The 23,715-nt window shown below is 31.4% G+C and overlaps 2 protein-coding genes across 3 annotated transcripts; one reads left to right on the top strand and one right to left on the bottom strand.

Moving 5' to 3' along the window:
• The first annotated feature begins 1,361 nt into the window (after positions 1-1,361).
• Positions 1,362-5,300, top strand: LOC114720796 (electron transfer flavoprotein subunit beta, mitochondrial). Of its 2 annotated transcripts, none has more exons than XM_028906499.1 (5): positions 1,362-1,551; positions 1,649-1,929; positions 2,332-2,412; positions 3,555-3,649; positions 4,825-5,300. In XM_028906499.1, the coding sequence occupies exons 2-5, from the start codon at positions 1,672-1,674 to the stop codon at positions 5,048-5,050; spliced, it is 660 nt and encodes a 219-aa protein (XP_028762332.1). In that variant the 5' UTR covers positions 1,362-1,551; positions 1,649-1,671; the 3' UTR covers positions 5,051-5,300. The 2 variants fall into 2 exon arrangements, with proteins under 2 accessions (XP_028762332.1, XP_028762331.1); XM_028906498.1 differs by having other exon boundaries at positions 1,645-1,929.
• A 1,181-nt stretch (positions 5,301-6,481) lies between these two features.
• Positions 6,482-19,466, bottom strand: LOC114720792 (WAT1-related protein At2g39510-like). The gene is made up of 7 exons (XM_028906492.1): positions 19,385-19,466; positions 11,803-11,865; positions 11,605-11,721; positions 11,054-11,294; positions 10,595-10,753; positions 9,874-10,025; positions 6,482-6,802 (listed from the first exon to the last, which is right to left on the bottom strand). The coding sequence occupies exons 1-7, from the start codon at positions 19,462-19,464 to the stop codon at positions 6,682-6,684; spliced, it is 933 nt and encodes a 310-aa protein (XP_028762325.1). The 5' UTR covers positions 19,465-19,466; the 3' UTR covers positions 6,482-6,681.
• Between the last annotated feature and the right edge of the window lie 4,249 nt (positions 19,467-23,715).

Below are 23,715 nucleotides of genomic sequence, written 5' to 3'. Positions count from 1 at the left end.
AGGACTTCAATACTTGGAGGCCTATAAATAGAAGGTATCCATAAGCATTTGCACAATGAAACAAAATGAATGAGAAAAAGGCTATTGTCTTTTCTATCTCTTGCTCCCTTTTCTACTCTCAAATCTCTTCATTTCTTGTAGTTTTACAACAAAAAACCGAATAAAAATGGAATTAATTTTTTCCTTAAAGAATAAGATGAAACGACGTGCCGTGTTAGATGACATTTGAGGATAAGATTACAATGCAAAAAACAAATAAACAATCCAAACAGCGAAGCGTGCTGCATGGTGCTCTTATCCCGTTGGGCTTCCTACCATGCCAACTCTGCCGCCGCCACCTGTGAAGGGCCCTTCGTTTTATTTTTTTTTGGGGTAAGGAACGAAAATGGTACTCCCTCACAAATCATATCAAAGCTTAAATCTCGGGCGCCTATATTTGATTTCTAGCAGTACCTGAATATTAAAAAAAAAAAAGTGACATATACTTATTAGGAATCTAGCTAACTTACCAAATCTAACTAATTTAGGTAAATCAAAAAAACTAAATATGAGTTGCTTAATTTTATCAAAGATGAAAATATTACTCCCTCCTTTCTTTATTATAAGTAATAATGATTACTTTTACTTTATCATTAAAGATAAACAATATTTGTGAGTTGTCTTAAATTTTTATAGTAAATTTTTTCTTTTGCCTCTATTAAAGACTTATTTTAATAATTAATATATATTTTTTGTTTCCCAAAATATCATTTTCTAGATAATAAATGTTCTAAAGATTATATTTTAATATAATCCCTCTTTATAATACATTCTCTTTCTTTTATAATTTTATTTGTTATAATAATTTTTTTTATTTTCCCCTTATATTCCCTCTTTTCCATTAATAAGAGTATTAAAAAAAATTCAATTTTTATATATTTATTGTTTTTAATTAATTTTAACTAACTTTTTAATCTGTGTGATTTAATTCGAGATTACTTATAAACAGGGAGAAGGAGTATATTTCTAAAATACTATCTTTAATCCTTAATATAAGAACTAATTGAGTAATTTGAATAAATTAAGAAAATTAATTTAGTTAGTTATTTATAATAAGTAGTTATTGTTTTCCTTGAAATACTATTACTAATCATGTGTATTAGTTAGAACTAATATTTAATATGTGTAATTACTATAAAAGTTACTTTGAAAAAAATAAATAAATATGAGAGACAAAATGGATTAGATTTTACATTTAATATCAAATTGAATGTCAAATTAAGTCTTATATTAAGGACGTGTGGTATCAATAAGTTAAATAAATTATTTTAAAATAAATAAAAATTATTTATTTTATATTATGTAATGATGTATCGCTCGTACTGCTGATTTCTGCAGAATCGTGACCCTCCCCGCTCCAGCCATTCACGCCATCACCGGAAAACAGAGTGATTTGACGACACATATTATCATCACAGAAAAGTTACTAACATCAAATCAAAGATGAAGATTATGGTGGCAATCAAGCGAGTAGTAGATTACGCCGTCAAAATCAGAGTCAAACCCGACAAGGTGCGACCTAGAATTGCCTCTCAATGACGTAAAATCGGTTTACATTTCAGAATGTCACAATTTTTTTAGTTGTAAAACGAAGCGATGTTGCAGACAGGTGTGGAGACGCAGAACGTGAAGATGTCGATGAACCCTTTCTGCGAGATCGCGCTCGAAGAAGCTCTTCGGATTAAGGAGGCTAAACTGGCCTCGGAGGTCGTGGCGGTAAGTATGGGGCCCTCTCAGTGTATGGATACGTTGAGAACGGGTCTTGCGATGGGTGCAGATAGGGGCATTCATGTGGAGTTCAACGAAACTCTTTACCCACTTTCTGTGGCTAAGATTTTAAGGTCGCTTGTGGAGGTTGAAAAACCTGGACTTCTAATTCTTGGTAAACAGGTACTACCTTTGTGTTTTGAGATGATGAAATTCTTGAAAATTTCTGGGCTGTTTATAAACCGTTGTTACATGCTGTTGAGGATTATGAATTTAAGGGAAAAGCAAACTTCTATTCTTCTATTTTTTATTTGACTATATACCATGCCGCAATTTTCTAAAAAGTTTTAATGTTATCCTAATGAATTAAAGGGGGAAATATTCTTCTAGTTGCTGAATATACTTATGGAAGCAGGAATACGTAGACAATTTTGCCTTCTGTGCTCTAAATATACAGTGATACCTTCTATGCTCTAAATGTATACTTGAAAAATTATAAATGGCTGGTGTTTGATATCTGACTCTAATGAGAACATTTAGATGATTGTCTGACATCCTTTCTTCTTTTTCTTGTACTGCTTGCAGGCCATTGATGATGATTGCAATCAAACAGGGCAGATGATAGCAGGCCTCCTCAACTGGCCACAAGGCACTTTTGCTTCGAAGGTTTGTCCATCTTCATGATGTTTGATAAAGTTGTTCCTTGTCCCCCCTTCAGGCCAGAGTTCCTTGTTCATCACTGACACTTTTATATGCCATGATTTGCTTGAGTGACGTAAATGTATTGGACGGTGCATATTTGTGTTCATATAAGCTATTGTTTTATTCATCATCCCTCTGTTTATCCCACGGGAGTATTTTGTTTGAAGACCAGTTGCGACAATGGATTTCTCTGAACCTCCAATCCGATTTATTGAGTTAGCAAATGTTTTCTCTCTGTTTCCTACTTTACATGTGAATATCCCTCCTTATTTTATTAGGAATAAGGCTACTGAAGCCTCTGAAAAATCATTAAACATGTATCGTTGATTGTGATTTTTAGAGCTTAGATCAAGGAGCACAAGCGTTAAGTTGGATACAAAGCTAGGAAGTTGGATCTTCTCTAACAAGGACGTGTGTGTATGCCATTTCTTTCATATGCCATTGGTTGCAATGACTTGGTAAAAATCAATAACTTGAAAAACTGGCGCCCTTGTGAAAATATGCACTCTCCATCTGACTAGATGGGTTTGTTATTTTTTGTTCAATACAATGTTGATCTTTATACTTATTCATCTTATATCTGTCATTTTGTCATTATTTTTACAATATTTATCTGTCAAACTCTGAAGTATTCCAGAGCATTTTTGTCATTGTTGCATCTTTCTAGTCCAAAATTTCCTGGCAACATGTTAGCAGCTGAGTAATGAGCTTAGTCTGAGCTATTGGAATGAATTCTGTGTGTTAATCATTTTGCTTCTACGGTAAAATATAGGTCAGCCTTCTAGATTTGAGATTGAAAGATGTAATTTTCGAATGATTTATTAGGATATTCATACGGATTTTTTTTGGTTCAGTCTTCAATAAGTTGTGCTATGCTTCAGCAATTTTGTTAGAGAAGATACACACTAACACTCTAAAAAGTGTAGTTCAAACACATACTCAGTTGTCTGATTTATGCTAAAATATTTAATTCCCAGATATCTTGTATCAGAAAGAATTTAGCTGTGCCTCTCATGCAGATTTTTCTTCTGTGCCTTTATGGTGATTTATTAAGTTATTTGACACGTAATTGAACTATTTTGTTACTGACTGCTGCTTCCCAGTAGGTTATCCTTGATAAGGAGAAACAGGTAGCTACGGTGGACAGAGAGGTAGATGATGGTATTGAGACCCTCTCTTTGAATTTACCAGCAGTAATCACGTAAGTGTTCACGTTTTTTTTTTTTTCACTTTTTAAGTATGTTGCATCACAATCATACAGGTTGTTGAAATGCTTTGTCCTTTTCATCTTCCCTCTCTTTGGTGCATTTGTGTGTGCCTTGGCGACCTAAGATGCATCTCTTTTAATTTTTATCTTGTTTTTAATTTATTTATTGGATAAAATTCAAATATCTATTCAATCCTTAACAGAACTGAAGTCTTGAAGGGCTTCTGAATCTTTTTTACTGTATCATTCAGTCTTTAAGTGAGATGTAGTGCGTTACTGGACAGTAGTGAATGCATGCGTGTCTATATCAATGCTTTTTTCCTTCTGTGTTGTTGGTTTTGCAGTTATCCTCTTTTCTGGTTTCTGCAAAGTTATTACATGATGCATTTCTTGTTTAACATTGCAAATTAACACTGACATGTTCAAAGTGTAAGTCGTAGGTATGGTGACATGACAAAAAATCTGACACCTGTAATTCATTATATGTTATCTTTTTTATAGTGGCCTTAGCGAACAGACAAGAACTCTTCAACTCATCTGTAGTCTGACATCTGTAATTCATTACTTGGGCTTTCCACTGCTTTCCGCATTCCTCAGATGTGGAATTTTTTTTTTAGCAAAATTTAAATATGTACCATCATTTCTTTTGCATCCCAAGTAAGGCCGTTTATCAAAGGTTGTACCAAAGTAGATTTATCTAACTGGACCATGTTTTCAAAAGCCCCTGAAGTTAAAGTGACACTAAATGCCTGCGGGTTATCACCTGTGTATTATTTACACAATACTATTTTTCTAATATCTGTTCTCTGATATCACTAAGAAGATTCGAGTATTGTTAGGCTGAATTATAAACAGTCCACCCACCATAGTTGTTTTCCCCTATCCCTAAAATTTAAACCTTCAACTTTGTTTGGGGAGAATCAAATCCCCCTTCCACTTAGACTCAGCAGTGGCGCAATACTCATTTTTAAATGGTACAAGTCTCCTCAAAGTTTGCTGTGTCAAAGTGTTTGTGTGTGGTTCTTTCCAGTAATCTGCGTCAATGCTGTTAGTGTCTGTGCCGCGTAAGCCATTACTATTAATATTATAATTACAAATGGATATAATAACAGAATAGTACTGAAGTTAACAGTATGCTTTGTCTTTCTTGACATTTTTTCTCCATGCAGCACTGATCTGAGACTGAACCAGCCAAGGTATGCGACACTTCCCAATATAATGAAAGCGAAATCAAAGCCCATAAAGAAGTTCACTCCACAGGAGTTGAATGTGGAAATCAGATCTGATTTGGAGGTGCTTCAAGTTACAGAACCTCCCAAGAGAAAAGCCGGGATACTGGTTTCTTCTGTGGATGAACTGATTGACAAGCTAAAAAATGAAGCTAATGTCATCTGATAATTCTCTGCTTGTTAGCTTCAGCTCAGTTACTGCTTGTTGTAGCGTAAATACTAATCCATCATGCATTGAGACTTCAAAAAAATTGTGTTTTAACCTGATGTGTGGAATGCCCTTATTAGATGTGACATTTGATATTACATATGAATGCTTTAGGTTTTATTGTGATATGGTTGCGAAGATGATGATGAAAACAGATTATTAGCTGTAAAAGTTCAAATAAAGTTATCCTCTCTTTAAATGCTAGAAAGATACAAGTATCTGAGTTTGATCCCAAAAAAGGTACTGTTGGGAGGGTTGTGAGGCTCAAAGCAGTGATTTCTTCTTATGCGAGTAAGACCGTTGGTGTATTTATATGAAGCTCAAGATGATCCTTCACCGTTGGCCAAGACAAGAAGTTGTCCTTCGCAGCTTACGAACATTTTGCTCCTATCACTTGTTTGGTATCCTTGCAATGCGATATAGGCCATTATCGATGTATATATGATAGCATAGAAAAACGAGGGCTCAACATACTAAAGGCCCTTCTGAAAGAAAGGACAATTTTCTCAAAAAGGGGAATTGCGAAAAAATTTGTATTGAAAATTTTTCAAGTGAGGATGATTTGATAAATTTTCATGCGCAAAGCACAGATACTTTGTAAATTTTATACGCACATAATATTTATACTTTAGGTTATTCTTATTAATGAAACTTTTAAGGGGGGGTTTTCTCCAATTTTTCCCAAAAAAAAAAAAAGTGTACGAGCGCACTGGATTTTGCTTTGCTTTTTTTTTTTTTGGTTTTATGCTTTCTATTAGCTTTTTAAGTTGACTTTTCCTCTTTATCTTCCCTTTTGAGGCCCCTAGTGAGCATACATAATGTCATGAACATTGTTGTATATTTAGGTTGAAAAGCTAAGATTACATTTTGAAGATCTCTCACACATCACTTTGTTAGAAAAGCATTAAATCAAGGGAGAATTACAATCAAGTCTTAAAAAAGAAAAATAATTACTAAAAAGTTTCAATAACAATCTAAGCAACTTGTAACGACAAGTTCTAGAGTGAAGAATAAGAACCTCTAGAACTTGTTTTGTTATTTTTTTTCTTCCTTAGAATCTTATTGTAATTCTCCCTTAAATCAAACTAGTAATCCAAAACTTCTTTAGAGTAAGCGATCAGAGAATGATAGAGAAGGATTAAGGAGATGAAGGTTTGAACTTTGAGCTAAGAATGTGAATGATAAAAAAGGAATAGTGAAGAAGATTGCAAAAAGGAATTTAAAAAAAAAAAAAAAGGAAAAGGGAGAGGGGGAATGAACGGGGTAAACATGAGCGTTCAAAGCTCCAACGTAAAAAGTAGTGTGGAGAAGAAATAATAATAGAACACAAAATCCCTTGTTTAGAAAATGAAACAGAGTGGGTTTTCAGAACACTCTGTCTGCTAGTATTTGTTTTACTCTAAGTCATTCGTTTCATCACTTGCTGATGAGTTTAAACCCAAAGGGTTTCATTTATTTGCATAAAATCTGAAATGAGCCATACATATATTGGTGATTTTGACTTGCAATGCTTCTTTGTTGAATCATAAATACCATTCCTTTTGCTGCAGCTTCTAAGTAATGTTGGCTATGTTCTGCAATCAGAATCTTCACAAGTGTTCTGGGATTGTTGTTTTAATGTTGTTGATATGACTATGAATCTTTTGGTCACTTTCCTTGCCCCACAATAGCAAATACAATCCAATGATCACAGTAAGTGCTCCTATGATGCTGAAGAAGGACTTATGTGAGTAACAGAAATTTTAGAGTAAATTGAATTACAATCTCAGAACTTATTCTTCTGCTCATTTTGTCTAAATTTATGTTAGAACTTCGTGATCATTATTTGTTTGTTGCTATAAGACTGATTGGGAAATGAAGCCTTATGGACCTTAATTTGATCTTGACAGTCTAATTTTGTTACTCCCAATTATCCTAGTTGTAGAAATTAACTAGTTCACACATGTTAAGAAAGTTAAGTTAGTTATTTACAATATATATATGTTGATTTTTTTTAGATACTTCTCTAATTCTAAATATAAGATTCTTTTTATAATGTAATTTATACTGCAGAATGGGTCTTACAATTAGGATTGGGGAATACTCCACTTGAAGGTTTGTTCTCCCTACTAGGAAGGACTTCCTATGTTGGCTAGTGGAGTGCATAGTTCATTCCATATTTATGTGAGTAAAAGGAACAAAATAGATTACCTAAAGAAATTGTGTTCTCAGGGTAGCTTGAAGAAAAAGTAACATGAGAAGCAAAAGAGATTAAGGTTTTATATCAAAGTTTCAAAATAAATTTCTTAACTAATTTCTATATTTAGGAGCAAAGAAAATATTACAGTAAGAAACATCATTGTACAACCACAACAAAATAACAAAAATTTTGAAACTTCCTGTAAATTTTTATACAATTTAAAATATAAGTTCAGTCCTTTAAGTTTACATTAAATTTTAGTTTAATTTCTTAAGTTTAAAATATCTATTTTTAAAGGTTTAAACTTAACACTGTTAACTTCACTAACAGAAACTCTTGATTCAATGAATTTAAAATAGTGACTCAAGAATTAAATGCGGACAAAGTATTCCTAATTTTAGTTCTTTAATGCCTAGTTTTAATTCTTTAATATAATATAATTTTTTTAGTAATTATATATTTTGCTAGCCTAATGAAAAATCTAGATGTAGCTTTTTATCTATTCTAGTCGCCATCTCTAGCTGTTTTTCACCCTTCCATCTTGTTTCCTTCTTCATATCAATTTTTCATCCCTCCATTAATTGTGTCCACACGTCCTTCTTCTATCAATAAAATGTACACACATATAATAATAAGGAGAAAACTTAGGTCAAGTTACTTAGGTCCATTAGGTCCGGTTAGCCAATGAAAAACTACCACCTCAATTATTTTTCCGCATCAGCCCTTGACCCCGTAAACTGCCGTTAGTAGACTAAAATTTCTGGAAAAAAAATTTAAGAAAAAAAGGGGAGGAGTTGCGATGAGAGCAAGGGCTAAAGAAAGCAAAGTTCCCAACAATGGCAACAGCAACTTTGAAAGTTCCGATGGCCTGGCTCTGTCAAAGTAAGATGAATATCCAGTGTATGGAGGAATAAAAAAATGGAATGGGGACATCAAGATGCTCACGGCGGAGGAAGACATCCTGCTATGTCGAAGGAAGAGATTATCGAAAAGCCAAAAGAAAGTTGTTTTTACAGATTCTTCTCTCAATAACCCTCTTCCTTTATCCTCTAAAGCATCGTTGTTGGGGAATGAAGCTACGGAAGCAAAAACAAATTATGATTACGCGGCAAAATGGTTATTGGAGGAGAAAAATTGGATTCGAAATATACAAAAGAATAGCAGGAAATTATCACCTTTAACAGGTTGATTGATAATAATGGAGTTTTGTTAGGCCTAGTTGAATTCATTAAGAAACTCAGGCAAGTTTCAATTTCCCAAGGATCTGAATGAGGTTTCTTCAAAGTTGTCATCGTCTTTACGGGGAACTCTTACGCCCCTCTGATTTGGCTCTCTTTGTTTTTCTTTTTTTACTTTTTTCCCCCTAAAGTTGCGTCCACATTCAGTGCTCATCAGGTGATGAGCAATCTGGGCTGTCCAGATCTAATCTGGATGGTCCAGATTTAATATTTTTAAATAATTATTTAAAAATAAAAAAATTATATTTTTAAAGAATGATAGTTAAGAGATTATTTTTATTTTTTATCCTATACCTATTAAAATAATTATTTTTAAAAAATAAAATTAAAATTAAATCTGGACCGTTCAGATCAGATCTGGATGGTCCAGATCTGATGAGCATTGAGTGCTCATCAAAACTAATAAGCACCCAAAGCAAATCCCCTAAAGTTTTAGTGGCAAACCACGGTTTAAGGGGTTAAGGCCTGATTTGGAAAAATAATCCATGTTACAGTACCTAATTGGTTAACTGGACTTAATGGACCTAAGGCACTTGACATAAGTTTTGTCCTATATGTATTTATACACACCCACGCATATATTCCTTTAGTCCAATTTATAAGGTAGAGAAAAAGATATTTTTTTTGTGCTATTTATGAGCCATTTTATTAAATTTTTAGGATGAATGTACATTTTTTGTCATTTATTTATTACAATGTAGATAGTTATTTTTATGAAATGAGTATATATTAAATAGGGGTAAGGTTGAAATGATGTTATATTTTAATGGAGGGTTAATATATTTTAAGATTTTTCTTAGTGTATATGAATATGTTAGAAGTGCCTTATTTCACGAAATTTAATTGTACAGCTCTCATCTTTGTAAATTGGTGAGTCAGCATTTCAAATTTGCTAAGTTGGCGCTTTCCATTAATAAGTTTAACCGTGTTAAATTTAAGGAACTGAAAATCCACTTTTTAAACATAAAAGACTAAACTGAAATTTGATGACAACTTAAAAGGACCAACAAGTATAATTTAGCCTTTTATATATTTTTCACTTCCACCCCTATAGTTGTAATTACAAAGAATTACAAAGACCTTTGTCTTTTAATACATTAACTTGATATTTAGTCAGCAAGCATTTGTGCATTGAATTAAGTTGTTTAGGATTTCTAGAAACTATTAAGCTAAATGCAACAAACACATTCAAGTCAATTGACATGGAGAGATTATTAGCTGCAACCACACGTGTTCTTGCGTATCATACAGAGACTGAAGTAATTAAGTTGGTAGTATATGAATAGTATGGCCCAATTTATTGATTCATTGCTTTGTTTTTCCATGAAAAAAATGAAAATGATGAGTGGTGAATTATTACGTACCTGCCCAAATGAAGTTTCTCACCAAAGACAAAGTAGGCTAAAATTGCCACTAGTATTGTAGAGAGAGGGTTAAACATAGTGACAAAAACTGGCCCTTTTTTCTCATTGCACCATAGTTGAATGAAGATTATCAGCCCGGAGACGACAACTCCCTGCCATTAATAATTAATTTGGTACTGATTATTCATATCATCAGAACATTAGATTTTGTTACTTTCAATTCACATATGCTTGTTGTGCACTAGAAGAAACTAATTGATAACCAAGAGATGTGCAAATTACCAAATGCCAACCCTAATAATTAATGTAATTGAACAGAAACTGACATACGCACCCCGTCAGATCTCTATTATAAAGCACTTTCTAGAAGGAAAAGTGATCATTATTATAAGTCACCAAGTAGTGGTATAGATTATATATTTTCCCCCTTATTTAAATCTTGATGCAATCTTCCTTTTTCGCTTCTCAAGATGTAATTTATGGTTTTAAATATAAATAAATTTGATTTTTTTCATTTATATTTAATGAATCAGCTATTTTTTCTCTGTTGAGATGGTTGAAAGTCTCTTATAATAAGATATATAAGGAGTGCAGGGATTATATGCATACATACATGTGGGTGCATGCACACACAAATGTATAAATGGTCAAGTAACTTGCAAAAAAAAAAAAAAAAAGGTCAAGTAACTTGCAACATTAGAAGATGGTGTATTATACTTACACCATAAATGGTGGACCAAAGGTCAATATTGAAACCTATGGCCCAAGCTGATGGCTTATGTTGCATTATTACTGTGAAAACAGCTGATTGTGCTGCTCCAACAAAGCACATCCAAGTTGCTAGTGATAGTTGGGCAGGGTATCTTCTCAAAGTCAAAGCCTGTAATTCCACACTTACTTTCATCACTATTCTTCTTAACTGCAACTTTTAAATAAACAAGACATATATTAATGTGCATTGCAAAAAATCCAAAAGAAGAAAAGAATTCATTATCATGACTTGTGTGAGAGAGAGAGAACAAAATTTTAGTCTAGTCTACCAATGTATAAAGAAGGATTTGCAAAAAGTTGGACTACAAGTATAATGAGCCAAGAGAAGCAATATGAATTGCAACTGCTAAACAGGACATAATTAAAACCCTAAAATCATGGTAAGTTTGAGGAAGTTGGAGATCAAAACCTGCATAATGTACCAAATAGACCATGTTATGCAGCTTAAGACAGTGAGAATTGAACCCTTTAACCAGTCTTCATGGATAGGATTAGGAGTTTTCCCATGAATCTGAACCAGAGGATGATCCCATAGATTCCTTATCACAGGTCCTTTGTACAATGTCATAGTCATTACACCACCTAATGATAATAAGGTTCCAAGAACTTTTGCTCCACCCCTAGGGTGAAGAAAATCAACAACTTCTAACCTGAATTATTCAACTCAAATATGGATCAAGGCTAAACAAATTCAAAATGCAAATGATTAATGCTAAGAGATTCAAAAAGAAAGTCATCTCTTTATTAGATCAGTAATGTTTGGTGGCTATCTATTAGAATATAGAACTCCCACATCCAGTGGTTATAAGACAAATTGAAGATATATAGGTTAGAGGTGAGTCTATTTATATTTATGAAGGATAAGCCTTAAGTATAGTTAATAAATGAGGCTTTTAGGATGAGTCTTTAATGAGTATGATTTTGATTAGCAAACAAAGAAAAGAAGAAATTAAAGCAAACCTGAGCAGCACTGCAATGATGAAGGTGATGGAAGCTATGATGTTGACCATGGAAGCGACGAAGGTTGGAGAGGTATATCTCAAGCTTGCAAAATACATGTTCAGAGTTAAACTAACCCTAAAAATTCATGAAAATTTTGCCCACATTAAAATTAAATTCCTATTCTTTTCCATATTGACTTTCTTTGTGCTTGCTTACCCCAGCAGAGAAAGCACAAAAATTTCCAAGAAAAGAGTCACTGTCATCTTTGGTCTCATTTTTCTGCAACAAATTATATTGAAATTTTAACAATATACCTTCTAGTAAGCTATATGTTGAACTCATAATTTGCATGAAAATCGAGGGGAAAAAAACGAAGAGAGATACAAACTTACCATCAAGATCTGGTCAAAATAGAATTTTGTTTTATTTTTTTAAGCATATGAGACTATAAGCTAATTCATGTTTGAATTAAGTCTTCAACATAAAACTCTTCCATCACAGTTTTCTTCATTCATAAGGTTTGAACTAAATATTTAACAGGACCAAAGTACTGAAAATCAGAATGGCCGTCAATCTAATCAAGACAATGGTTCAAGAGTTAGTGATATAACTAGGGTTGAACCACAATCAACCTAATCATAATTCAAATAAAATAATTAATTAAAATTTATAAAACATTCATATATAACCTTGAAACAGTATATTGAAATAGAACATTCATATATTTAAATAAAAACACATTAATCCACAAGTAAATAGAGTTACTAGAACACAAATATGACACATTGCTTCTTCTTTTTTGGTACTCAAAACGATGTCATTTCAAGCTTACTAATGAAGGGAGAAAATATAAAATTCAACTTAATTGGCCCATCCAAAACTCTTAATTGAGCAGGTCAAGAGACTGACTCACCAATTCACTATTATGACTGGTTAACTTGGGTTGGGTTTTAATACCATGTACAAGGCATATCAAGTTATTTTGCTACAAGAGAAATGTAAATTTAACTATTGCATACCTCTCAAGAAAGTAAGCAAAAGGGAACATGACAAGGGCAGCCACAATATTCCTGTAGGTCACATAAACATGAGGGTTCATGCCATGGTTGAAGGAAGCCTCGGTGATGAAGTACAGCAGCGTATAGCCTATCTGAGTTGAAACCATGAGGATGTGTGCTTTGAACTTCATGTTCACAAGCTAGGTCTCAATTAAAAACAAGTACAAGAAGACGCTTTCAGTAGTATAATATATATATATATATATATATATAGATGGAACATATTAGACAGGAATGTGATTCATATTTCTTAAGGCGTGTTGATGGTATCCTGTTCTTGATTATATTTAATTCCCATTACATAAACGTGATATATAGCGTATGAATGATCATGGTCAAAACTAAATGATATCGAATCTCCTGAGCTTGATGCATACGTAAATAATAATTTTCCTAACTTTTGAAATTTTACAATAGTTCTCCATAAATTTTTTACATTTATGCAGATAACTCTCATATTATTACTGAAGTTTATTATTTATCTGCAAGTAACTTAAAGTTTAGGAATTTACCTGCATATAAGTCAAAGTTTGATTGAAGATTCAACCTAATTCTCATGCAAAATTTTCAATCATATGGCGTGCATGTGTGATAGATATTTTCATTCGCTGTTGATTAAAGATCGTGCTTGTAATCCTAAGCAAATTAATACTCTTATCGGTCCTTAATATAAAAATTACTTAACTCATTTGATCAGATTAAAGTCTGGTAGATTAATTAATTAAAATAAATGTGATCTAATCTTTTCAAAATAACCATGTGTAACATTAGACTAGTAAGTTGGGTAAATAAGATTGGAAACAAATGATAAATATGAAATATAAAATGACTTGAGGTTTTATATTTAGGACCAAGTCTACCTTCCAGCTAACTCTTAATATTAGGGATAGGAGGGAATACTTTTTAGAGAATTGGTAATGATAATTTATATTTTGTAGCATATTGGGTTACAAAGTGGCATCAGATTCCTATACGTGAATGTTTGGGGACAAATGGGTTATTAGGTTTTGATTATCTTTGTCCCCTTTACGTTGTATTTAGAGCACCTTAATTGACTTTATAATTTAGAAGAATTCATTTGAAACGAAAAGATTTTAAAATACCATCTAATGTGATAGGATTTGCTCACTAAATGTATAAATAAATTTAATTGATTCTTTAATTTGTTTAAATTAATACCATTCCAAACAAGATTGTTAATTAATGATTAATAAATATACCTATAAATTTGAATGTGATGCAAAAGGGACGTGAAAGGAATGAGAGAAAGAATAGAGAAGGGAAGAGATCATAGGAGACTAGGGAAGAGGAAGGAAAAGCAAGAAAGGAGCAGAAAACAAAACGAATAGAGAGGAAGAGAACAACCCACAGAGAAGGCAATAGCAGTACTCAATTGATTTAATTCATAAGGTGTACAAATGAAAATGTCTTAGGCATATTTATAGGCCTTAACCCAAATCCTAAAAATTAAAAGCATTAAAAGTAAATATCCTAGAAATCCCAAAAATTAAATAAAAATATTCTAGAATAATCTAAAGGATAACTTTCTAAAAAATTAGATTTATTCAAACCAAATCCTACTTCAGATCCAAGGCATCATTCTAATAAAGCAAAAGTCTCATGCTGGTAAAAAAAAAAAATCCTAAATTTAATTAATGCAATATGCAATCAACATAAAATAAGCTCCTCTGTTTTAAATATTGCAAAACCATCGTTAGTGACTTAGGAATAATTCCCATTAAAAGTATATCTTTGATTTTAAAACTCCTTTAAAAAATGCTTATAAAAAAACTCCTTTAAAAAATTAAAAAACATTACAGAATTGCAATGAACTCCCAGATAAGGAACAAAATTATTAAAAAGTCCTGGTGACAATAATGCACCATATAATGACAAGTTTAAAAAAACTAAATAATAACCGCTCATTTGTTATTGAAACTTTTGATAATCATATTTTTTATTTGGAACTCGCTGTAATTCTCTCAATACAAAGATTACTTTTTGAGAGGAAATATTATTTGTTTACAACTGTGTGTTTGCTTTTACATTTGCATGGTTGACAGGGTGTGGTCGTGCATGTGGGCCCCTAAAAAGAAAAAGGTCATCCTTCACAACTTGTGATCAATTTTGGCTCCTAAACTTTTTACAAGTGCATTGGATTTTATTCTTGTATTTCTACATTTGCTTTGTATGACCTTTTTAAGATGATTGTTTTTCCTCTTTATTCTTTCTTGAGGCCTCTAGTAAGCATACATATAACGTTATGATCATTATATTGTTCTATGTATAGTTGTGGCTCAAAAGCTTAAACTGCATTTCTAAATCTCAGAACACTTTGTTACTCGCAGTATTTTATTTTGCTCTAATAAGTCACTCGTTTCATTGCTTGTTGGGTTAAAATTAAGATTGTCTAGAAAATACGAAGAAAGAAAGGAAAAGAAAATCTTTTTCTTTTCTCAATAGTAAATTACTACTAGAATTACTGGTTTAAACTAAAATGGGGCTTCACGTATTTGCGCAGAATTTGAAATCGGTTGCTGTATATATATTGATGATATTGATGATTTGACTTGCAATGCTTCTTTGTTGAATCATAAATACCATTCCTTTTGCTGCAGCTTCTGAGAAACGTTAGCTATATTCTGCAATCAGAATCTGCACAAGTGTTCTGCAATTGTTGTTTAATGTTGTTGATATGATTGTGAATCTTTTGGTCACTTTCCTTGCCCCACAACAGCAAATACAAGCCAATGATCACAGTAAGTGCTCCTATGATGCTGAAGAAGGCCTTATGTCAGTATATAGAAATTTTGGAGTAAATTAAATTACCATCTCAAAACTTATTCTTCTTCCCCTCGTTTTGTCTAAATTTATGTCAGAACTTACAAATTGGTATCTGTTTGTGCTATAGCACTATAATTGGGCCACAAGGCCATATAGATCGTAACTAGATTAAGGTGTAAATTCACTTCAAAAGTTTTTGTTTAATAGCATTACTACTCCAAAAGTTTTTTGGATTCAAAGTTACCCCAAAAGTGTGAAAATGGAGTAATGTTGCCCCTAATCATTAAAAATAGTAACAATTAATGTCAATATTTTAAAAGTCAACGTTAGTTTTGTAACAAGGTAAGGCAATATTGCTACATTTTGAAACTTTTAGGGCAAATCTTAAATCCAAAAAGAATAATTCGGAGCAACATTGATCCTAAGCGAAAACGTTTAAGATAAATTTGCACCTTAACTTATCTTAATTTGATCTGCATGAGCCAAATCTATCACTCTCTATTGTCCTAGATGTATGAACTAAGTAATTCACACGTATGAAGAAAAAAATTAGGTGAATAAATTATTTGAAGAATATATATGTTAGCTTTTCTAAAATACCTTACTTAGCAGTCTCCTCTAATGCTTCTCTAATGTAGCTTATTAAAAACATTGTGCAGTCAATAGAAATAGTTCAAGTAAAAAATAATGAGACATAAAGGAGACTGAGGTTTAGTACTAAAATAAACTTTTTAACTAGTTTTTACATTTAGGATATGAAAAAGTACTACTATAACAAACCCGGTTACACTACCACAACAAAGGAACAAAAGCCAATCTGTTTTGAAACCTCGTCGAAGTTTTATATATTGTTCACTTCTACTCCCTATAGTTGTAATTAGAAATAAATAAGAAAGAATTAAAATGAGATCCCAAGAGAAAACCATAATTAATAGTAAGGCTCAATGACAAGTAAACAGTTGTTATTTTCTACACCAAAACTTATTATGACAAGCTGCTATGTTATCATTGAGACCTTTTTATAATTGTGTTCCTTTCTTATAATTTCATAGCAATTCTCCCAAGAATTAAATAGTCCTTTGTCTTTTATTACATTAACTTGATATTTAGTAAGTGAGTATTAGTACGCTAAAGAAAAATGTAGTATATGAATAGTATTCATTGCTCTGTTTTTTAATTAAAAAAATAAAAATGATGAGAGATGAAGTGTTACATACCTGCCCAAATAAAGTTTCTCACCAAAGACAAAGTATGCTAAAATTGCCACTAGTATTGTAGAGAGAGGGTTAAACATAGTGACAAAAACTGGCCCTTTTTGCTCAGTGCACCATAGTTGAATGAAGATTATCATCCCAGAGATGACTACTCCCTGCCATTAATCATTAATGGGTTTTGATTATTCATATAAACATTTTTTTTCCTTTCTGGAACAAAATATTAGTAAATTAAACAATATATATAAAGATATACGCACACTCTCCATTAGGTCTCTATTATAAAGCACTATTTAGAAGAAATAAGTGATCTTTCTTATAAGTCATCACTAAGTGGGGTATTAATTATATTTGTTCAAGATTGATCTTATTTAAACCTTGATGCAATCTTCATTTTTTGCTTCTCAAATTGTATTTTTTGGTTTTAAATAAGAATTAGTTTATACTTTTGTTCATTTTTGAATGAACTTAATGACTTAAACACCTCTCATTGGTTTTGATGAGGTGATTAGAGGTGTCTTATAATAGAGACCAAAGAGAGTACAGACATTTTTACATACGATCAAGTATCTTGCAACATTAGAAGATGGTGTATTATACTTACACCATAAATGGTGGACCATAGGTCAATATTGAAGCCTACGGCCCAAGCTGATGGGTTATGTTGTATTATCACCGTGAAAATAGCTGATTGTGCTGCTCCAACAAAACACATCCAAGCTGTTAGTGATAGTTGGGCAGGATATCTTCTCAAAGTCATAGCCTGCAATTTTATGCTTATAGTTGCGTTACTATTCTTCTTCATTGCAATTGTTAAAAAAGACACAATTTAAACCCTAAATCAAAGTAAGTTGAGAAAAGTGGTGATCAAAACCTGCATAATGTACCAAACAGACCATGTTATGCAGCTTGAGAGAGTGAGGATTGAACCCTTTAACCAATCTTCTTGGATAGGATTAGCAGTTTCCCCATGCATCTGAACCAGAGGATGATCCCACGGATTCCTTATAACAGGACCTTTGTATAGTGTCATGGTCATTACACCACCTAATGATAACAAAGTTCCAAGAACTTTTGCTACACCTCTAGGGTGACGAAAATCAACAACTTCTAACCTGAATCATTCAACTCAAATATGGATCAAGGCTAAACAAATTGATGATGCAAATGGTAAATGATAAAATATTCCAAAAGAAAGCCCTCTCTTCGTTGGATTAGTAATGCTGTGTGTTTGATGGTTATATATTAGAAGTCCCGCATCTAGTGGTTACAAGACGAATTAAGTATCTATATGTTAGAGGTGACTTTTACTGATGAATTTTAGTTTGCTTCAGTCTTAATGCAGCACCTCAACAATTCACTTTGTCACCGGTTTATAATTCTTTTTATTAGACAATCCAGTTAATTGCAATTTGGACATTCTGAACGGATTTCCATCAATGACGATAGTTTTTGAAGTAAATGTCAAAGGGACTTTTAAAAAAAAAAAACTAACGCATATTTATTATAATTAACTAATAATTTTTCTTAACATTTGTGAATTAGTTATCGTTCCTATATTTATGACCAAATAAGTATAAGGGATAAGCTATAAGTATAGTTAATGCACTAAAATGAGGCTTCTGGATGAGACTTTAATTACTATCATTTTGACAGCAAATAAAGAATAAGAAATTAAAGCAAACCTGACTAGCACTGCAATGATGAATGTGATAGAAGCTATGGTGTTAACCATGGAAGCAACGAAGGTTGGAGAGGTATATCTCAGGCTTGCAAAGTACATGTTCAGAGTTAAACTAACCCTAAAAATCCATGAAAAATTTGCCCAAATCAAAACTAGATGCCCATGTCCTTTCATGTAGAAGTAGCAGCAGCAGTATAGTAGTAGTAGTAATAATAATAATAATAATAATAATAGGGTTAATATAATATTTGGTCCATCAAGTTTGCCTTCATTTTGGTTTTAGTCCGTTAAGTTTTAAACTATAAGTTTTAGTCTTTCAAGAGCAAAATGATCCAAGTTTTTATTAAATTGTAGGAACCAATGTTTTAAATAAAAAAGAACTTGAAAGACCAAAACCTATTGTTTAAAGGTTGAGGGATCAAAATCTATTGTTTGAAACTTAAAAAACCAAAACCACAATGAAGATAAACTTAAAGGACCAAAATTTGTATTAACCTATAATAATAATAATGATGATGTAAAAATGTCAACTTTCTTTATACTTACCCCAACAAAGAAAGCACAAAAATTTCCACGAAAAGAGTCACTGTCATTTTTGGTCTCACTTTTCTGTAAGAAATTATGTTGAAATTTTGACTGTCAAACTTTTGGCAAATTATGTAGAGCTCATTCTGCATTAAAATTAATATAAAAAAAATGACGGAAAAGCGACATCATTTCAGGTTCAACAAGGGAAGACAACAAATATAGAATCCAATATGTGGTCGAACTGTCGAAAACTCTTGACCATACCAGTTAAAGGGGACTATATTTCACCAATTCAATAGTCTGACCAACCGACTCAAGTTGAATTTTAATACAATACAATACACTACTAACTAATTCATGATCCAATTAAGTCTGGCCTCCAACTTATTATAAAACCCTTCCGTTATGTATATCTTCATTCATAAGATTTGAACTAAAGATTTCCACAAGGGATATTAAGTCATTTTCCGTGCTCAACCCAAACCAAAGACAATAACTGAAAGGGAAATCCAAATTTCGTTAATACACACCTCTCTAGAAAGTAAGCAAAAGGGAACATGACAAGGGCAGCCACAATATGCCTGTAGGTTACATAAACATGAGGGTTCATGCCATGGTTGAAGGAAGCCTCAGTGATGAAATACAACATCGTATAGGCTATCTGTGCTGAGACCATGAGGATGTGTGCCTTGAACTTCATGTTCACAAGCTTAGCTCTCAATTAAGAACAAGTACAAGAAGACACTTCAGTTATACATACATGTGTGTGTGTGTGTGTGTGTGTGATGGAATATATTATACGAGAATGTGATTCTTTATTTCTTAAGACATGTTGATGGTATCCTGTTCAAAGGGACTCGATAACCTTTGAGCAATGCTTTTGGTTTGAACTTTTTGATGTTCTAAGGGACTCCAAAACCTTTAAGCAATGCTTTTTTAATTATCCAAAGCATAGCTAGTAACGGTTTGATATTACAAATGGAATCAAACCCACAACGAAGCTACCATGGCATTAAGCTTAATTAACTTTATAACTTAAAACAATTAATTTGAAACGAAATGATTTTTTAAAAAAAAACATATCATCTGAGGTTATAGGATTTGCGCTAAATATGAAAACAAATTTAATTGGATTCTTTTTTTTTTTTAATTAATACCAACTCAAACAAGATTCTTAATTAATGAATATACCTACAAATGACATGGGCTCCTTTATTTTAAATATTGCAAACACCATTGTTAGTGACTTGCGAATAATTCCCACAAAAAGTATCTTTTATTCTATTTGGGAGTGCTTTAAGAAAACACTATTTGCACTCTATATTTGTTGAAAGAACGCATGTTTACATTTTTTATTTTTTGGCTACCAGTCGAGACCCTGGACCCTAATGTGGCGTAGCAACTTTTTTTTTTTTTTTTGGGGCCAATATAGCGTAGTAACCTTTGAGCTTATAGAAAAGTAAATTGTACACATTAAGAAAAATAGAAATTAGTTTATACATTTTAGAAAGGATAAAATTAATTCGTCGGTCCTTATGATTTTTCCTTTTTTTTAAGTTATAGTCTTTATAGGTTTTAATTGAGTCCCTATATTTTTTCCAATTATATTAAAGTATTAATCCATATGCTTATAATGTTTTAGTTAGGGCTGATGCAGATGCTGACCAAGCAACACATACATATAGATAAGTTATACGAAAATACAAAAATAAAGAGGTTTATTTTCATAAAACAAAATGATGAAATAAAATTTATTAACAATATAAAAATAAAAAATTATTATACTCAAAATGGTCTTATTACATCTATATATGATATATAATATAGCTGATTTTGATTTTATTTCAACCCACATGTGGTAAAATTAATTCAAGTGCATGCTGATTGTTGAGTGAGAGGCATGTTATCACCTTCTAATGTTGTTTCTCTTGTAAATTAATAAACTGAGTATATGAATCAATATCTATACAAGAAATTTGGAAACTATAAGGACCCAATAAAAATAAATAAAAAATTAAAAATAGGATAAAATTTTAAGAACTTGCATATTAACTGTTGCAACATTTCAAGAGGTTTGCCTCTCCATGAATTTAAGTAATTTAGGTCATTATAATATAGATTTGTAGTAATTTTTTACAGTAATCGTAACAAAAGAAAAGCACTTTGCTATAACTCTTACCAACCACCCGCTTCGTTCGTAGTTATGTTTTGGTGACGAAGTGTGATTCATTAACAGAACCAATATTTTATCATTTCTATTATTTTATTATTAGTTTCTTGTTGGCTAATTAGCTTTTTGCTTTATGGTGGATTCAGTTTAAATAAATATTGTGTATTATGATGGGGTTGGTTTGTGGCTGCTGACTTCCATTTCCATTACAAACTTTTATAATTTGTAATTTTATTGTATTCCACCAAACTGATAAAATAATACTGCCGACCAAAAAAAAACTAATAAATAACAATACCAACAAAAACTAATAAATAACATTCTCTCAGTTTCAATGTATAAGCTTCAAATCTACTGTCTTGAAAAGCGGGCCGGGTTGAACCGGAACACCTACGAAATGGAAAAAATGACTTGGGAGCAACCTGGTTAACCTAGTTGCCTCTTTTTTTTTTTAAAGCTATTGATGTAAAAAAAATTTCTTTTTTTAAGATATTAATAATTATTACTTAGTGCTTGAATGATTATAGAGTGAAATATTTTGTTATCGTATTATTTTGATAGGATGAATATTTAATAATTTTGGTAGTATGATATTATGATTTCAATTTGTTAAAGGAATTGTAAAGAAGACTAAAAAGAAACTACAAGTATATGATTATTATATTAGTGATTCAAGGTACTAATTGATACTTAATCTTTGGATGGCATGATGAAAATTTAAATTATTTTTTGTCTCTTACTGATTTGATGTCTAGGTTGACTTTGATCTGTACTGACCCTTGACCTAGTGTCTTGACCGATTCAGTTATTAGTTCGGTTTTCAGTATCTTGATCAAATCTTTAAAAGGGCTTATATATATATATATATATATATATATAGCTTTGAATTTGTCTAATCATTTATGATTTAATACATTTTTTTATTTTTACCCCCTAATTAATTATATGTCTCCCTCTTTTTCCCTCACATTCTCTCTCATCTCTTTTTCCACTCACTCCCCCCCTAAAACTCGTTCTCTTCACAAATAAGGGTGTTATAGGAAAATAGGTTGCATTGTTTTACATATTTATTGTTTTTAACCAATTTTAACTAATTTTTTAAATTAGTTATTTGATGCTTATATTTTAAACCAGAAATAATACTATATTTAGATAATAGAACCTTGGAATCCCATATAAAAAAGGGTAAAGCAAATTATTAGAGACAACTAAAAAAATATTTCATCAATGGGAAAATAAGTATCTGATCTAAATATTTTTTAAACAAAAAACAAATTTTTGGATTTGGATTTATGGCAAACCTATATTCACGCCCAAGGTTTATTTATGGTGTTCATCGTACTTTAAAAAAAAATAGATATTTTTGCATCTTTACTCCTTTTTTTAAGTACATGTATCAAAAATGTATATACATAACCCAAAAAAATTAAGGGAGTGAGATGAACAAAAATCATACAATAAACTTAGTTCATTCCAAAACTATATCTACAATAAATTCACAATATTACTACATCCGGTCCTAATTATAAGAGCTAGTTGACTAATTTGAGGATATTAAGGAAATAAGTGAAGTTAGTTATTTATAATAAATAGGTATTGTATTTCCTAAAATATCCTTGCTAATGAAATGTATTAGCTAGAACTATCATTATTAGAAGAACCATCTTAAAAAAAAACATAAATATGAGAGATAAAATGGATTAGGATCTTATAATTAGAATCAAAATAAAAGTCAAACAAAGTCTTATATTAAAAACTAAAGGTAGTAATTTTTTTTAAAAAAATTTTAGTATGACTATTATTGACTCCCTCCTGCAATACATGTGAAGAATTTACTTCGATATAACCAATAATCCCAATTTATTACAATTTGCATCGTCACAAAAGCGTCAACGCGGTATGATATTATATCTACCCTTAATATAAAACCTAATTAATTAATTTAAAAAGATTAAAGAAATTAATAAATTACTTTAAAGTATTTATATACTGCAAATTAATTTTAAAAATATCATGTAACAGATGTTATAATTAAGTAATGGGTTAATTTTTTTTTTTGTCATTCAAACTTGCCCTCATTTTGGTTTTAATCTTTCAAATTTCAAATTATATGTTTTCATCCCTCAAATTTTTTTCCATCTAAAACATTGACCCCTATAATTTAATAAAAATTTAGATCATTTTAATTCTAAAAGATTAAAACTTATGGTTTGAAAGTTGAGAAATTAAAAGTAAAATGAGAACAAATTTGAAGGATTAAAGATTGTATTAACTTTTTGGTAACTTTCTCAATCTCCCCATATTGATCAACTAAAGTTTACGCTTCTGTGTTCTATCCTTGAAATCAAACATTATCGATAAAACCTCTACTGGTGTTCGTAGATAGTACATATGAAACTCAAATTGTACGCAGTCAAACAGATTTTTTAAATCCCAATATCATCCTACGTATATTACATTAATCATCAATAGCAATCATTAAAATAAACACACACATAATTATACAGGAGAGAATATACTTAATCACAATATACTATCTTAGATCCTAATTATAAGACCATCTACAAACGGACCTTATAATTAAGACCAGAAATAATACATAAAGTCTATTATTCTAAATTTAAATGCGACAATAAAATATAAAATTACAATATATTACTCTCAAAGCCTACACATTTTTAAATATAGTAT

The sequence above is a fragment of the Neltuma alba genome, unplaced genomic scaffold, assembly GCF_004799145.2.
Source record: "Neltuma alba isolate B1F8T4 unplaced genomic scaffold, ASM479914v2 tig00012000_pilon, whole genome shotgun sequence".
In the NCBI taxonomy this organism is placed as follows: domain Eukaryota; kingdom Viridiplantae; phylum Streptophyta; class Magnoliopsida; order Fabales; family Fabaceae; genus Neltuma; species Neltuma alba.
Note: the sequence above shows the minus strand (reverse complement) of the source record. Positions and strands in the feature narration are given on the sequence as shown.

Excerpts from the sequence above, each read along its gene's own strand:
- LOC114720796 (XM_028906498.1), top strand. The coding sequence starts at position 1,483 with ATGAAGATTATGGTGGCAATCAAGCGAGTAGTAGATTACGCCGTCAAA. Across the intron at positions 1,552-1,644 it reads TCAGAGTCAAACCCGACAAG|ACAGGTGTGGAGACGCAGAA; the intron begins GTGCGACCTAGA and ends GCGATGTTGCAG. Across the intron at positions 1,930-2,331 it reads TTCTAATTCTTGGTAAACAG|GCCATTGATGATGATTGCAA; the intron begins GTACTACCTTTG and ends TACTGCTTGCAG.
- LOC114720792 (XM_028906492.1), bottom strand. The coding sequence starts at position 19,464 with ATGAACCCTCATGTTTATGTAACCTACAGGCATATTGTGGCTGCCCTT. Across the intron at positions 10,754-11,053 it reads CTATTTGGTACATTATGCAG|GCTTTGACTTTGAGAAGATA; the intron begins GTTTTGATCTCC and ends GTGGAATTACAG. Across the intron at positions 6,803-9,873 it reads GAGAAACTTCATTTGGGCAG|CATCATAGGAGCACTTACTG; the intron begins GTACGTAATAAT and ends GTCCTTCTTCAG.